At 44.0% G+C, this 18,278-nt stretch overlaps 1 protein-coding gene across 6 annotated transcripts in view; it reads right to left on the minus strand.

Annotated features, from left to right (window-relative positions):
- hipk2 (homeodomain interacting protein kinase 2) overlaps nt 1-18,278 on the minus strand; it is a 276,241-nt gene that overhangs the window by 13,696 nt on the left and 244,267 nt on the right. For 3 of the 6 annotated variants that reach the window (XM_078568525.1, XM_078568522.1, XM_078568520.1), the window contains 4 exons: nt 14,316-14,535; nt 13,215-13,336; nt 8,799-8,941; nt 6,449-6,628 (listed from right to left, as the gene is read on the minus strand). In XM_078568525.1, the coding sequence (XP_078424651.1) occupies nt 6,449-6,628; nt 8,799-8,941; nt 13,215-13,336; nt 14,316-14,535 (665 nt within the window). The remainder of the gene's footprint in view (nt 1-6,448; nt 6,629-8,798; nt 8,942-13,214; nt 13,337-14,315; nt 14,536-18,278) is intronic. The other 3 variants (XM_078568524.1, XM_078568523.1, XM_078568521.1) reach the window with 3 other exon arrangements.

Here is an 18,278-nt window from a genome sequence, read left to right on the forward strand (position 1 = left end):
ATGAGCAGGAACAGGACCCATGGTTGATTTTCCTCTGCCTCCTTAATTCAGAGGTGTTGAGACAAATTGTACCGCTGCCTTGTTCAGTTAACTCAGCAGACTGGAGAGTGAATCTAACAGTTCACGTTTATTCCATTATATCTCAGTAAATTCCAGTTATTTTCTTACCCTGCCACCACACCACCACCCTCCTCCCCGCCCATCAAACTCAGGTGCACCTTGTTGAAATAGTTGCTAAGAATGTCACAATTTAAGCAACACACTTTTAGACATGGCATAAATTCAATTAATCTGACAACCAATCATCCCGCAACTACATGAAGAGAGCTTTAACTCTGTGAACTTGCAGAAGAACTCCATCATTGTCAGTTTATTCTACATGTGCTCCCACAGAGCTTGGTTTCCCAACTGGGAGAAATCAGTGAAAAGCCCTATACATTCTCAAATGCAGTAGTCCTTACTTAAAGTTGTGGTTGTATTCCCGAAAATCACAACTTTATGTGACTTTAAGTGAAACATTGCTTCCCATGGGAATCAATGTTAAAACTGTAGTTAGGTTCTGTAGGATCTTCCCTATCAGAAGAAAAAAATTTAAAATATTATACCCTCTAAGTTGGAATATTTTACATTGCTAAATGAAATAAGTTTTAAAATAAAATAAGTTTGAAACTATAAAAGAAAGATGTAACTTTCTACTCAGTACTTCCTGCTCCCTGATCCTCCTGGTCGCTGCAGATCCTCCCCCTCCCCGACCCTCTGCATTGCAGCCGCTTCCCTCCCCACACCCCAAGTTGTGGCCTCTACCCCCACCCCTCCCCAACCCACCCTCTGGCTGAACCTCCCACTCCCTGACTCACCCCTTCGCCGCTTCCCTATCCTGGACCTGTGTTTCCGTTTGAAGATCCCGATCTGATCCGAAGCTCCAATGTTGTGGAAGTCTGAGTCCCAAAGGAGCAGAAGTGCCAAGCTAGGGCTGCTCCAATCCATGTTTTTTTCCAAATGCTCCTGCCAGCGAGGGTTCGGGAGAAAAACAGCGAGGCAGGGGTATTTAAAAAAAAAACATGGATTGGAGCAGCCCCAGCTTGACACTTCTGCTCCATCGGTACTTTCACTTGCACAACATCGGAGCTTCAGGCTGGATCTGGATCTTCAAAGGGGAATGCAGGTCCAGGAGAGGGAAGAGGCTGAGTCAGGGAGTGGGAGGTAGGCCACAACCCATTGACCAGGGAGCAGGGGGAGGCCACAACCCAGGGAACTGGGGGGGGGGGGGTGCGGAGATGTGGGGGAGGGAGGGGGGCGGGGGGGTGGGAGGGCGGGGGGAGGCCGCAACTCAGGGTCCGGGGAGAGGCCACCAGTTGGGGGGAGGCTACAAGTTGGAAGCCAGGAAGTAGGGAGAGACTGTTCCAAAATCGGATCTTGTGGGGAATTATTTTAAAACGCAATGCTCAAGAAGATTACAGGCCCCATTAACTTACTGACTTTAAAGCAAAACAATGTTAAATGGGGTAATGTTAAACAAGGACTTACTGTTAATAGACACAGCCTATGAAAATTACAAATAAATGTCGTATTCACTGGAAATTAAACTTCAATCTGACAAGTATTACATATTTTAAGAAAGAATGGGTGGCATAGGAATTCAATAAAAGGAACAAATTAGCACACGGCTATTTTAGATGGAACCTACAAATGACACTCGTTGCCTCGAAAAGAAAATCGAATGTTGGCTCATTCCTTGGCAAGATCATCCAAAACATAGTGTCAGCTTCCACATATACACTTATGACACTTGGTTCTATCTCACCGCCGCTTCTCTTGACCCCTGCGCTGCCTCCAAATGATCAAACTGCTTGGCTGATGTCCAGTACTGGATGAGCAGAAATTTCCTCCAACTAAACATAGGAAAGACTGAAAGCCCTTGGCTTGGGGCCCTTCCACAAACTCCGATTCCTAGCCACTGACTCCATCCCTCTCCCTGACCATTGAATCAGACTGTCTGCAACTTTGCTGTCAGATTTGACCCCAAGATGAGCTTCCAACCATATATCTGCGGCATTGCTAAGGCTGCCTATTTTCACCACCGAAATATAACCCAACATCACCCTTGCCTCAACTCATCTGCTGCTGAAACCTTCATCCATGTCTTTGTTATTTCTAGAGTTGACTATTCCAATCCGCTAAAGGTTGGCCTTCTAGTTCTATCCTCCCTCAGCTTAAAGTATCCTAGCTTTAGGATAGTCTCCCAAAGTCTCGTTCATCCAACACCACTGTGCTCACTGACCTTCATTGGCTCACAGTTAAGCAATGCTTTAGTTTCAAATGTTCATCCTTGTTTTCAAATCCCTACATGGTTTCACTCCTCTGTATTCTTCTTCAGCCACAGATCCATTTAAGATATCTACGCTCCACTAATTCTGACCTCATAAGCATCCCTGATTTTAATTGCTCCACCATTGGTGGCCTGCCTTAGCTGCCAAGTCCCTAAGCTCTGAAAGACCTTCCCTACATCTCTCCGCCTCACCTCTTACCTCATTTCTCTTACCTCCTTCAAGACACTTCTTAAAGCCTACATTTTTGACCAAGCTTTTGGTCATCTGCCCTAACATAAGCTTATTTGGCTGCTGTCACATTTTGTTTTATAATGCTCCTGTGAAACGCCTTAGGATGTTTTACTACATTAAAGGTGCTATATAAATACAAGTTCTTGTTGTGCTTTCCAGGCAATGGTGTGTAAGAATCCAGAGGGTGCGTTTTTGCTTTACTGAGACATGATAATGGTAAGATTAAACTTGATTTGTGTATAATTTTGGTTGCCACAAAGGTATAGTGTAAGGGCAGTGCTGCTGAGTCAGAAGGTTGAGAGTTCAAGCTCCACCCCTGGACAAGGATACCCAATATCGGCTGGCACTCAAGTGCTGAAGGAAGGTGTCATCCTAAATGCAAATTGGCTGCCTCGTTTCACCACATTACAAGAATGATTACACTTCAGAAGAACTTTGTCGGCTGTAAAGCACTTTGGGATATTCTGAGCTTATGAAAAACACTATATATATAAATAAAATCTTTCTCCTCCTTTCTTTGTCAAAAGAGACACTGGGAGCTAAATTGGGTTAGACCCCAAAATGGGCATGGGGATCCTGATGCACAATTAACTTAAACCCATTGAATGAAATAGAGGCAGCATGCCATCTTCTTGCTGCATACTTCTCACAATGATTTCTTCATGCTGCCAGCACTAACTGCATTGTTCATTAATTCCTTGCATCAGCAGGAAGCCTAAAATCACAATTTTATACCGCCACTTAAAAACTAGCCTGCGCTGCTTAAAGATAGCCTGCATCTCTTAAAGGGGAGGTGCTTTGTAGCTGGAAGGGTTGCTGGGATTTGTGAAGGGAATCTGACTTGAGAAAGAGTGAGGAATGGCAAAACATGTCAGTGTGCTCCAAGGTAATCGGACACTACACTGGAGGTCTTGGTGCAGGAGGTGGAAATGAGGAGAGATATCCTGTATCCACAGGAGGTCCTCCAGACACATGGTCAAAAGGCAAAAGGAGAAGATAGCCAAGGAGATCAATGCCAAGGGTCAAGCCCTGAGGAATTGGATGCAGTACCACAAAAGATCAATGATCTCACACAAGTGGACAGGGTCAGTGAATGCATCTTAAAATACTATATTTCACCAACTATGCCACTAGCCTCACCAAGCCACCATCGCTCGCCTCACACAATCTCTATCAATCAGTCGTCCACAATCGGAGACAGCAGGAGCTAACCAGAGTGGAACAGGTGCACTTGCATGTCTTAACCTCAATGGAGGAAATGGTGCTAGAATGGCCATTGCTGATGCCATTACCACCAGCTAGTTTTGAAACCATTGAAGATGGCAGTATCTTCATACCCAATCATGTTTCTCAGATACCACTTACCCCTCATCTCAATCTCTTCTGATTTACAAGTTGCAAATGGTGTAAGCATGCCCTACTTTCCTCCCTCTCTTCACCATAACTTTACCCATGTTCCTTTTTCCTTTCAGCTACACAAGAGGAGCAATCTGACCAGGCAGGGAAGGAACACCAAAAAGAGAGTGACGATGAAGATACAGCCTTGTCATTTGATTCACACTCACAGCCACAAGCTCAGATCCTGACACTGAGTATATTATAGTTCAGAGGTGGGATCTGCACTACGTGAGACACTGGGTCTGAGTGGGCTGCAGCCAGGGCAAGGACAAGGAAAGTGCTGGTGCCAATTGACCAGAGAGTGAGGTCTCACACAGGACCCTTACAGAGTACTTACATGGGTATATCAATGAGGCAACCTACAGAAGAACACTGATGGGAGTGCACCACAAAATGTTCAGTTCATTGGCAGGCCTGCCAGAAATCCTGTACTCAATGTTAAGGAACATGGAGGTATCCAGCACCAATTTGGCACAGGGCTTTGTTCACACCCTGGAGCCCACCCTTTCCAGAATGGAAGCGGTGGCCAAGTCCATTCCCACACTTGTGGATGATGCAACACCTGATGGTCTATGTCACAAGATCCACTGCAGCACAAACAGCAACTGCCCAATGTCTTTGTGCTGCAGTGGAAGGTCAGACTGCTGCCATGCAAGGACAGCTTTCTGCCATTATGGCTGTGGATGATAGTGTTCAAAGAGGCTTGCAGGGTGGTACATTCAGTAATCTGTCCTCCAACAGATGACTAAGATTGTTGAGACACTCCCTGTTAATTATATCAATTGAGGTTAAGATGAAGGGCATTGATTGGATGGCTACTTGAGCAAATAAAGAGACACTTTCTGAGACAGGGTGTGAATCAAGCCAGAAGGTATATACCTGCAATGATTCACTCTGTGAATAAATCTATACCAAGTAAAGATTGACTATGGCTTCCTTCCATCACCAACTGGCTATCAGGAGTATAACGCTGCCCCAGGGAGTGGCAGTGGCTTTATGGAGCACAAACCTCCTGACAGCATTTGTCCTCCCACCCTGTGCCTGTACTGCTTTCTGTCAGCCAGCCAGTCCGGACTGCTGCTGCCCATGCTGGGATAGTGCTATCTACAGAGGTCATTCTCTAAGGTCATCTGCAGTCTCCACCAGCCATGCTACAGTCACTGGGATAGCACTGTGTAGCAGCATTAGGATAGGCAAAGGCACTAAGGGAAGGCATGATTTCATTGATAAATTTGGTTTGAAATGTTTATTTTGTGGTAGCTTTTATCTTTGCATTGCGGCTAAGTGGATTCTGTGATAGTGATAGAGAGAAAGGTTTTAGATTGTTGGTGAATGGGAAATTGTGGTTGTAGTTACTGGTATCGCACCTGAATTAAGTCTGCACAGACAGTTGGGAAGAAAGGGGCCATCTAGGTTGATTCTACAGTGCTTGGTACTTTCTATTATTCTTTCTGGTTACAGAGGTCTACAGGGAGTGCTGTGCCAAGTACTGGGGGACTGTTTGCTGACTTCAAGGCTTCTGCCAAAGCAATTATTCCCAGACATGAGTGCACCAGTCGGCAGGACTGGGGCAATAAGCAGAGACCACACAGAGCAAGACAAGCTGGTGGGAAAATAATTAGTGTCCCTCAAGATGGCGAGGTGATGCAGCATGTAGTAAACTACTACGAATCTTGACACACTTTCTGCTAGGTACTGTTGGTATAGCCAGCTGTCACAGAATGAAGCATCATGACTGCTGCCCAGATATCAGACCTTCATGATTCTCGTGTTGGCAGAGTTGACAAGTGACACACGCAAAGTGATATGCAGGGAGTCAATGGCACTGTGCACCATGGGGAAGGACAGGACTGTCCTTGCCTGCTCTGTAGTTGCAGTTGTGGCTGCAGCAGGTGACAGATTTCAGTGAGGACATCCTGAGTGAAATGTAGACATCTCACAAACTGTTCCTTGCTGAGGTTGACATAGAATTGCTCCCTGAATTCCATTGGTGGATGTGGCCTTCCGCTGAGAGCTCTTCTCATGCTCTGCATGACCTATAGAAAGCACCAAATACTGTAAAATCATCGCAACAGCCAGAAGAAATCAAACAGGAGCTAACCTCTAAGTAATTGCTGATCTGCTTAAATAGAGGGAGGAATCCTTGCTGCTGCTTAACAAGAGTTCAGCTGTTCAAGTTTAAGGGAGGCATCGTCGGGAGCATTGAGCTCCAAAGTAGCACTGCTAACATCAAATCAGCGTTGCAGGCTGATTGACATCATGGTTTGCCTGCTCTGTATAATTCTGATAGCGCATGCGCAGCTGACATCCAATGGCCTCACCAAGGTGGCATCGGGCACAATTTGTGGCAGAGGTGTGCACATCAAACTCCATTTTGGTCCCCTAATGGCATCCAAATAACTTTTGTTTTGTGCCCCCATTTTCCAAAAGAGGTCATTTGACCCCTCCACAGGTCTCACAGTAAATTTCAAATGGCACGTTCTACACACCTGGTAGAGGACTGCAGTTGCTTGTTCTTCTTTGAGGTGGAGCTTGAAGTGGGCTGCTGTCTCATTACGTGAGCAACCCCAATATTCAACGGCTGGGCAGACGGCAGGGTCACATGACTTGCCAGCAGGGCCGGTTGCTGCATGATGGTATTGTAATGGCTGGTGTGTGGATGAGAGTTCCTGGGGCAAACAAAAAGAAGTTAAAGGAGATAATCGTGCTTCCTCAGTTGTTACATCGGGATGGGAGGAGTGCACAAACTATCAAGCCCCACTACTCTGCAGGCCGTACCATTCATTTAAATGTTTAATTTTCTCGCCAAAATGGCCAATTGTTTACCTATACTTCTAGTACCCAATGAAAAGAAATTCTGACCAGGCTTCTTTCAAAAAACTCAGAACGATTAATTTATTATAAAACAGAACTCCTTTTAAACAAGTTTCAAGAACTGGTTGAAACACGATTGTAATCTGGAAGTGTATTTAACTAACCCTTTTAAACTTCCCCAGCACACGCGCACGCACACACACACACACAAACAGCCACATATACACAGACAAACAAATAAGCACACAGATAGTCCCTGCAGAGTCAGGCGGATGGGAAAGAAAACTTGCTTAGAAAGAAGAGAAAATTAAAGTTCACGAAGACTTGAGGCTGTCAGTCTGAAGCTCCCTTGGGTACAGACTGGGCCCAGTAGATGTTGGGGAGTTCACCAATGTTGTTTCAGCGTGGAGAAGAGTACAGCTAGACCAATTCTTCCTGTCTGAGCTAGCAAGTCCAAAATTGTGCAGACAAACTACACTCAGATGAGGATTATCTGGCTACAGGTCAATAACCACACACGGTTTCACAAAGCAGAGAGGGAGAGAGAGCTAGTCAGGGTAGCCTCCTGTTGTCAGCCTTTCCCCAACAAGACAAATCAAAAACCACAGTTTCAAACTTAAGGTTTGCCTCTGCCACGTGATTGCCTTTTTGTCTTCCAGCTTTTCATTAATTAAAGTACTTTGCAGTTCAAAACAAACAACTCCTTCTCAAGTACCATGTAGCTCAGGTTATTGCTTGGAAGAGGCCCGCTTGTTGACAGTTCCAAAGTGAACTTATGGCCCTTTTAAAAAACAACTCTTGGGCAGCCTCCAATGTCCAAATAATGTAATGTCCTTCCATATTTTAAAAAGAAAAATCCAATTTAAAGAAATACGATTCTAACACAGCACAGACCAACAACACGTCTCACTAGTCACAAGTAGTCAACCTTCTTCCAGAGCTTCAGGTTATAATAATTCTGAGGAAAAGGCTTTGCGGTTGACATGGGCAGGACTTGCAATGACTTCTTTCATGTGCTCAGCTTCACAAATTTCAGGGCATTAAATATATTGGATGGAGTCATGATTAGACTTTGGAGGAATACTGTTGACAGGTGACACGTTCACTTTCCAATTCTAATTTATGTGCCCAACTGGTGACAATTCTCCTGACCTCTGTGGGACCAAGTTGGCTCCATGATGACACCTCTGGTGATGGGACACTGGAATTGCGTCAAACAATTATGATTTATGTGGCCAGTAAGTGGCAGTTCTCTGAGTAGGAAAAGAGGGATAGAGTGACCAGATTCTTTGCATGGTTAAGTTGGATCATCATGACATGCTTGGGCATTGGTCACTTATTGATGGGATTTTGGACTTTCATGGCATTCTCAGTTATCCAACACTGAAATACATCAAGGGTATCAGTGATGACTGATTGGCTGGTCTGGGCCTGTGATGACACCGGAAGAGGTAAGACATCCTGTGCAGATATATGAAAAAAGATGGTGAAACAATCTTCATGCCATTTACCCACCTTAAGCACATTATCTCCAAGGTAGCATAGTATTGGGAGCTGGAATGCTTTCTACTCAGCTGCAAATAATCCTGTAAGTCAACAAATAGAAGCAGCCTGAAGCTTATCAGTGCTCTGTATTAGTGAATGGTATGGTTTGTGCTGCTTAAACTCCTATACATCCTTAGGTGGAGACTCTTTAAGCCACTCGATGCTTCAGTCCTCTGGATTAAGGAAATTGGGCTATATCCTGCAGGGAGATTGCTGACTCTGCATTGGATATTTCAATAGTATGGTTAGGAGTTGGGTTTTCACACCCGACTAACCAACAGAGGCTGAGCAACCTACAGCTGCAACGATGATATTAATTAAGCCATTACATGGTGTCACAAGCCATCAGGCCAAGTTGTCTCGTGACTTTGTTGAACCAAATGCTTTCTGATTATGCTAACGTGTACTCCTTCCCTCCAGGAAAGAACTGGCAGAAAATTAAGTGATCTCATTTCAACTAACTAGACCGGTTGAACCTACCTCCAGTCTGCCAGTTGCTGGGTCCCTGCCATTGTCTCTGGAAGAACAGTAGCATGCTGCATCGAGGTATGGGCTGCCACTCCTGTTAGCTGCTGCCAGGCTGGAGGCAAAAGGATCTGCTGGGTCCCACCAGGCCACGCCTGCTGTAAGGAAAAAGAACAAAATAAGGAGTGCTCATGAGGTTAAGGTGAGGGGGCAATTACAACATTAACCACACCACCCCCCACTACCCCTCATGCTCAGTTCCAAGTTTTGATTTAATTCATTAAGTGAACATCAACACATTGAAACTGTAGCAACCTTGTGATGAAAGATCTCCACAAAATGTTAGTGTTTGCAACTGACTTTTTTACTGTATGGTTCAAGTATTTCCATTTCAACTTGTAAAAGGATTAATTTTAACAAACTCCTGATATTTTCAATGCTTCCATATCAATAACATGTATAAGTCCAATCCTGCTTCTACTCCCTTTCCTAAAATCTGAATGGAGAAGACGGTAGAGCCCCTAGCCAAGCTCTTTCAGTACGGCTACAAAACTGGCATCTACCCGGTAATGTGAAGAATTGCCCAGGTAAGTCCGGTACACAAAAAGCAGGACAAATCAAACCCGGCCAATTACTGCCCCATCAGTCTACTCTCAATCATCAGTAAAGTAATGGAAGGGGTCATCAACAGTGCTATCAGCGGCACTTGCTTTGCAATAACTAACTCACTGACGCTCAGTTCGGGTTCTGCCAGGGCCACTCAGCTCCTGACCTCATTACAGCCTTGGTTCAAACATGGACAAAAGAGCTGAACTTCAGAGGTGAGGTGGGAGTGACTGCTCTTGACATCAAGGCAGCATTTGACCGAGTGTGGCATCAAGGAGCCCTAGCAAAACTGGATTCAATGGGAATCAGGGGGAAAACTCTCCACTGGTTGGAGTCATACCTAGCACAAAGGAAGATGGTTGCAGTAGTTGGAGGTCAATCATCTCACTTCCAGGACATCACTGCAGGAGTTCCTCAGGGTAGTGTCCTTGGCCCAACCATCTTCAGCTGCTTCATCAATGATCTTCCTTCCATCATAAGGTCAGAAGTGGGGATGGTCGCTGATGATTGCAAAATGTTCAGTACCATTTGCGACCCCTCAGATACTGAAGCAATCCATGTCCAAATGCAGCAAGACCTGGACAATGTCCAGGCTTGGGCTGACAAATGGCAAGTAACATTAATGCCACACAATTGCCAGGCAAAGACCATCTCCAACAAGAGAGAATCTAACTATTGCCCCTTGACATTCAATGGCATTAGCATTGCGGAATCCTCCACTATCACTGTCCTAGGGGGTTACCATTGACCAGAGACTGATCTGGACTAGTCATATAAATACTGTGGTTACAAGAGCAGGTCAGAGGCTAGGGATCCTGTGGTGAGCAGCTCACCTCCTGACTCCCCAAAGCCTGTCCACCATCTACAAGGCACAGTCAGGAGTGTGATGGAATACTCCCCACTTGTCTGGATGAGTGCAACAACGCTCAAGAAGCTTGACACCATCCAGGACAAAGCAGCCTGTTTGATTGGCACCCCATCTACAAACATTCACTCCCTGCACCGCCGATGCAAAGTGGCAGCAGTGTGTACCATCTACAAGATGCACTGCAGGAACTCACCAAACCTCCTTAGACAGCAACTTCCAAACTCACAACAACTGCTATCTGGAAGGATAAGGGCAGCAGACACTTGGGAACACCACCACCTGCAAGATCCCCTCCAAGCCACTCACTATCCTGACTTGGAAATATATCGCTGTTCCTTCATTGTTGCTGGGACAAAATCCTGGAACTTCCTCCTTAACAGCACTGTGGGTGTATCTGTAACACATGGACTGCAGCAGGTCAAGAAGGCAGCTCACCACCACCTTCTCAAGGGCAATTAGGGATGGGCAATAAATGCTGGCCTAGCCAGCAACACCCACATCCCGTGAATTAAAAAAAAACATCCATCCCTTGGATGAACTGTGAAACAGTCCTACCTGCCTGTTTTTGTGAACATAAACAAAGGCATCAAGTTGTTCCATCAACCAGCACCACTAAAAGCAGATTAACTTCATGAAAGGAAGTCATTTTGTGCTGCTTCTTCCCTTGAGCTATCCAAACTAATCCTACTGTCATGCTTTCTCCCCGTAGCCCTGTCTGTTCCTCTGCTTCAAATGTTTATCTCCTTCCTTTAAAGATGCATTGCTGACTGCTTCAACCACTACCAGTGGCAAAACATTCCATGCTTCAAAAACCCGCTGGCTAGAGAAATCCTCCTGACCTCTGCCGTTGCACAAAGTGACAGTTTCAAAGTTATGATCCCACATCACCGACTATCCAATCAGTGGAAACGGTCTTTCCATACTCACTCTACAAATGCCCTGCATAAAGTTATAATCTTTGTTTATATCTCTTCTCATGCTTCTCTGCTGTAATGGAGAAGGGTCCTCTATTTCTCCTCCCCTCACATAACTGGTTGCCCATTCCTGGCATCATCTTAATGGATCTACTCTGGATGCTCTCTATGGATTTATAGGAAAATGTAAAAGATCCATTGCATTATTTGACAAAGAGCAGGTGAATTCTCCCTAGTGTTCTGGACAATATTCAGTCTTCAACTAACTACTCAAAAAAAAACCCATAATATTTGGTCAGTATTATCATATTGTAGGAGCTTGCTTTCTGCAAATTGGCTGCCCCGTTCTTAAATTACAGGTCAAAAATACTTTCACTGCTGTAAAGCACCTTGGGGTTGTCTTGATGTCATGAAGGGCTCTATATAAATGCAAGTTTTTCTTTATTCTCACCCAACATCCAAAGACATTTACTTTCCAACAGAGATCATTGAATGAAGGCAAAATACTGCAGATGCTGGAGATCTGAAATAAAAACATGTGCTAGAAAAATGAGTTTCTGTAAAGATCATTGGATAGTGGACAGGAGTGGGACCCCTTTCTAGTTTATCTTCTCCCTAGGACTCCCAATTGCAACTGCCACTCAACCATTAGCTCATTTGAGATTCAGCAAAGACTAAGGGCTGGACTTTGGCTACTGAGGCGGGTAGCTCGAGTTGGGAAATTTCTCAACTTGCTGGGCCCACTTCGGTAAAAGTCAAAATGCGTGATTTTTGCACTGGGCGAGGGGGGGTGGGGGTTGTGTGTGTGGTGGTGAAGTGGGGGTGGTGAAAGGGGGTATGGTGGCTGCCGGATATAGTTGGACTACATTGGATAAAGCTAATTAGAAGCCCGTCTCAGTTCCCTGGGACTTCATCCCAGCTGTTTTAGAAGTTATTAGAGCCTCCAGCCCTCACCCCTCACATCTCCACCAACCCCACATGACCCCTCATATCCTCCATGCCAACTTAAGACCCCCTGTCCACCCCCCATGGCCCTTCATACTCTACATGCCAACTCAATGTCATCTCATGCCCCCCACCCACCCACCATGGCCCTCATACCCTCCATGTCACCTCCATAGCCACTCACCCAGTATCCATCATGGATAGACCTCAGGAGCCAGGTGGAGATGAAAAATATTGTAAAAATCTAATACAGCTTTCACACCTACACAGTGGTAGTGAAAAAAGTTCCCATTCATAAAATCCATTTAAAGCTTTAAAATCTCAAGTGGTTACTCTCTTATAAAAAACAAGCAAACTTTTATTCAGACGGCCCATTGAAGACAGCTAATCCTTTGATAGCCTCTTTAGGACTGTCAAACAAACTCTGAATTCAGAACCTCCTGCTGAGATAGTTGTTGCTTATGAAGTTCAGCCCAGCATTCATAATGACATAATGCTAGCTCTTGGGTAAATGCCACTGAAGAGCTCTATTGAAAGAACATGACCAGATGCTACTTTTTTTCCTAACCTACGCCTGTCAATCAAAACAGTCCAGCAGAGGTTTTTTTTTAACTCTCACTGACAGCTTCTGCATTCTTTTTTTAAGTTTTAAGTGCAGGGCATTTAAAAAACTTCAGATCATGACAGTTATACAGACTTATCTGTCCTTCAAGAATGTTTATGTCTACTCCATCAATTTGTGACTCCACACTGCAGGTTAAGTCCCTTGGACCAGCCAAAATGTGATCTGTTGAATTCAGCACTGAGTTCAAATGGCCCTGTTGTGTTCGGGTTTCCCACCTTCTTGAATCATCCCCTGCCCCCTTTCCCCTACTGTCGAAAATTGGGTCTGTTTGAAATGGCGGCGAGATTCCACATCTGGGTCCCGCCTGCTATTTTTAAAAGTTTGCAGAGTCTTCCCAACTCCACGAAAATCTAGCCCTACGAATCACACATGAGATCTTCTGGTTTGCAGACCCCATTGTCTATGTTCTGTCTGCCATAAACGGTTTGTTGAATCTTTTCAAAATGTAACACTTTCTTGATCATTCCAACTACCTGTGTCAGGAGGCCAGGCTGGATCTGAAGAGGCTGGGCTCCCGGAGCCTGCGTGACAATAGGAAGAGCATTCTCCATTCGGACCGAGTACCCAGCATGCTTGGTCGGGGAAGCCTGCAACCCTATTGGCACCAATGAGAGAGCACTTAAAATGCAAGAAGAAAAACACACAGAGAATGTTCTGTCTGAAGCAAGTAAATTTCAGTCGAGATTTGATGCACACTATCTTCAAAAACTATTATGCCTCCAGGTTCCAATGGCAACAGACACTCTCCAGTGCCTCACCCTTTTTCATGTGTAAATGTCAGACTATTTGACCACTGAGGTCATCACAGTTGAGCCAGATCCTGTTCTCACCCAATGCTCATACACGTGCTTTTCAGCAAATGGTCAGGAATGGGAACTCTGTCTGACTTTCTCCTCCTCCTCCTTATCACTGGGTGCTGAGGTCAACTGCATAGAATTTACAGCACTGAAGCAGGCTATCCAGCCCTATTGGCCTATCCTGTATGAATCTCCTCCCACCTTATTTTGTCTTACCCCTTCATCATATTCTCCTAATTCTTTCCTGCACATGCAGTTATCTAAGGTACTCTTAAATGCATTCAAGCTATTTGCCTCAACTACTCTGTGTGGTCGTGAGTTCCACATGCTAATCACTCTGTTGGTAATTAAGTTTATCCTGAGTTTCTTAATGGATTTATTTGTGACTTCCTTATATTTATGGCCCCTAGTTTTGAACTCCACCCCAAACGGAGTACTATGTCTACCTTATCAAAGCCCTTCATTATTTTTAAGATGCCTATCAGGTCACCCCTCAGTCTTCTCTCTTCTCAAGAAAAGGGTCCCAACCTTTCAAGTCTTTATTGACCTCCCTTCCTCTTTGATGCACAGGCCTGGTATTGATCCCGGTACTCTCCTGGTCTGCTTAGCTGTTTGCTAAATGGGTTGAGCAAACTTGTTGTGGGGGGTGGAGGAACAGTGGCAGGAGAAACTATTTTTAGTAGAATAGGAAATAGCGTTGTATGCACCAAGTTATAAAGATGTGAAGTTGCCTAAGCAGCAGGGTGAAGAAATTGAGCCAAACAAAATGCAACTCACCTTGAAATCCGGGCGGGCACACAATCAAGGCCTGTTGGAAGGGATCAGGCCGAGCACACAGCTGCGAGGCTCCTGTCTGCAGTGGCATGCTCCGCTGGGCAACAGCTGCCATGGATGCTGCTGAAGGCTGGTAAAGTGCAGATTGGTAGTTAAGTAAGGAGACATCGGGGTTGGCAAGGGAAAGGGTGGCACTTGTGGATGTGGGAGCCAGGCTGTTGGCCTAAAGGGATGACGGGATTTAATACAAATAATAGGAGATGGTAAGCAAGGCTGTTTGGGGAGGAGAAATTAAAACACAAAAAAAGACACAAAATCTGGATTGAAACAATTTGATTTCCTGCAACTCAGGGCATTGTGGGTCCAAAATGTGAACCATTTTAAAATAAATGGTGAAGAATATACATAGCAATCACCAGATGGCTTCATATGTTATTTGCTTTGAAATCAAATTGTTGGAGCCTTGTATTGGAAGAGCAATAAATGTTCAGAAAATCCTCAGTATCTGGCAAACTTCACGTGACAGAATATTGATATAGGGCCAAAGTACTGTTTAAAATGGTTACTAACTGTGGAATATATTTTTTCATATGTACCTATAGAAATATCTATCTCTAAATACAAAACAAGAAACAACGGGCTAACTTTCCAGTAAATAAGTGATTCATAGATGAATAGCACTGTATTTTACAAATTACTCTTTGAAATCAATATAAATCCTGTAACATGAATCTAAACATTTAACATTGGAGTACTGGTGGGCACAGGTCTGTCTCTGTATAACACTGAGGCATAGTACTAGTGGGTGCAGGTCTGTCTCTGTATAACACTAGGGTACAGTACTGGTGGGTACAGATTTATCACTATAACACTAGGGTACAGTACTGGTAGGTACAGATTTATCACTATAACACTGGTGTATAGTACTGGTGTGGACTGGTTCGCTGCCGGAAATAGTGGGACCCGTTTGAGGTGGTTTTAAGTAAAAAACCTAGGGTGCTTATGAACCAACAGCATAATTTATTGCTCGAGAGAGAAACTGTATCCTAACTGCGTAAAGGAAGTGTGCGCAACAATCTTGCAAAAAAAAGCATCCTCGTTAACAGAGAGCCTAATAAACTGAAGATTTTCTTGAAAGCTGTGATCAATGGACATTTGAGAATCAAGCACGAACATAACCAGCACAGTATTACCTATATTATACTTACATTACTATGCCACTATTTTGAACTTAAAATCACAGTTAGCCTATTTTTCATTCAAATTTTATTTTCTGCTCTTGACGTTGCAACTCACTGACGTATTGTCACTCTCCAATACTTCATCAGAGTGACACATCTTAATGGGGGAGATTTTACAGTGAAGTGCTCCAGCCCAACACCTATACTCATTTTATACTACCCTTAATGTCCCCATTAGCACATTCCTTAGATAATATCACCACTGTCAACACCCCTTTGTCCTTTTGTCTATGACATCTTTGGCAATCTCTTCTTTGCCTCCACCTATCACTGGCCCTCTATCCAGCTCTACCTGTTCTCTCTTCCCCCCCCACCCCCCCCAACCCCCCCACTCTACCAGCTTATATTTCACCTCATTTCTCTATTTCCTTAGTTCTGATGAAGAGTCATACGGACTCGAAACGTTAACTGTGTTCCTCTCCGCAGATGCTGTCAGACCTGCTGAGTTTTTCCAGCTATTTTTATTTTTGTTACTCATTTTCCAGTTGGAGTCGCTGGACGACAGTCAGGAGCAACAGCCATGGCTGATTTTTATTCCCCTCCACAGTCAGGAGCAGTAAAGCCAATGTTATTGTCCCAATTCCTACTCGAACCGAGATCATCTTAACTGAGCTGATGAAAAATATTGGGTCCGCCTTTGAATCTCTCTGAGTTCAATGTAGTTGGTCACTCCTGCTAAGTGCCCCCTGATACACTGTGTTCAGGTGCATGTACTGTCCAATATCTAATCATATCATAATGTAACCCAGGGTGTAAAGATTAAGACTCCTTTGTGATATGAACTGGGCATTATGTCTTTTACATATGTTCTGGCAACTGGTGATCAGATATTAATTGTTAAGAAGCTTTATTTTACATATAGCAACTGCTCTAATCAAGTCTCACTTAGTTCGCTTAACTTTGCTTCTCTCCATGAGCATAAGAAACGTAACACACTTATCTGACTCTGTTTTCCCCTGGTTAGCCTTCTGATTCTGACCAGCTCTGTATTTAAGATGAGCGGGCCACCCCTTGTTAGGTTGGCCTCCTTCTCCAAACTTAACTGTATGGACTAACCTTCACATTTGTAACTTTGTCCTCTTTTTCCTGTATTCCTATGAAGTGTGTTATTGTTTCCGACTCCTTCCCCCGCCTCCTCCTCCCAACCAGCAGCTGAATTTTTCCCCATTCCGGGATTTGCCAGTAGGCTTGTCAACAAACTTGACTCATTTCCTAAGTGGACATTGTCAACAGATACACAATACGATGCTCAAATCAACAGATCATCCTAATGACAACAGATATGGATGTTCATCATAAATCTCAACAAACTCCCAAAGTCTGAGGCATGGAGACCAACTATGAGGTTCCAGTTGTCAACCTGTCTGACATTAGTTAACGCAGAATAATAAAGGAATAGGACTAAGCCTCTTAGGCTTGCTCTGCCATTCAATTAGATCATGGCTGACCTGTACCTCAATTCCATTTCCCTATCTTTGCTTTATATTCCTTGATACTCTTACATAACAAAAAAAAGCTATTGATCTCATCTTGCAAATTTCAATCAATCCCGCTGATTCAGATGCCGTTTGGGACAGAGTGTTTCATATTTTCACTACCTTTTGCAAGAAAAAGTACTTCCTGATTTCACTACTGAATGACCCAGTTATAACTAAGACTACTACTCGCCATTGTTCTGTTCTGAACTGACTCACCAGAGGAATTAGCTTCTCTGTATCTACCCTACTGTATCCTAAAATCATTTTAAACGTTTCAATTAGGTGGCTCTTTGACCTTCTAAACTCAAGGAAATACGAGCCCAGTTTATGCTTGCCCTCGCAATTTAACTCTCTAAGACCCAGGATCATTCCAATGAATCTGTGATTTATCTGCTCTCAGCATCGAGCCCAGATCGGTTCACATGGCTCGTTGCCCATTCACCAGCTGAGCCTTTACTTATTCAGCAGGGAGTCAAACACATCAAAAGAGATATACATTCCTTGAATACTGACTAAGCTGCAGCAAGATAAAAGGGGAAAAAAAACACCATATTTTACCAAATTAGCAAAGGCATGGCAAAGTAGTTCGCTTTGCTTCTCTCTCTTCCCCCCATAGAGGGGAAAAAGTGCTTGAGATGCAATTGACTTTTGAGCTGACTGGCTCTAGAGCTATTCACAAACTTTAAATGCAGAATAAAACCTTTTCAGATTTTCTGATACCTTTCAATAGGAGTAGGAACACATCAATCAGAGCATGAAAAATACAGACAGCTTTTTGAAAATTGAGGTTTTTTTTTTCTATGGGCTGGAATATCCTTGGGAGTAGTAATGATACTGTGATACTCAAGGGTTAAACTCGTGTTATTTTTCACTTTGAAATTGCAAACAGGTTTCAGCTGTTGCTGTGTTCCTCATCTGATTAAGCACAGTCCCTCTCAACCGCACCCTGATTCTTTATCTATTCTTTAATAAAGTATTTAATTTTGTCTTTTTGTTCTTCTACTTGCCCTCCTACTCTCTTCTAAAGGTGTGTTACAGTGACCAGAGATGGAAGGAGCCTCCAGTTGTCTTACCTTTTTTTGAGCACAGCCCATCCCAAACTTGTCATGTATAAGCATACACACACATGCAACCACACATACATGTGTACACAGAATGCACATATGCGCACACAGAAACACAGATCTGGACAGACATAAATCCACACAGGCATGCTCACACACAATGTTTCAGCAGGGGATACCAGA

The sequence above is a fragment of the Cetorhinus maximus genome, chromosome 22 (genome assembly GCF_964194155.1).
Source record: "Cetorhinus maximus chromosome 22, sCetMax3.hap1.1, whole genome shotgun sequence".
In the NCBI taxonomy this organism is placed as follows: Eukaryota; Metazoa; Chordata; class Chondrichthyes; order Lamniformes; family Cetorhinidae; genus Cetorhinus; species Cetorhinus maximus.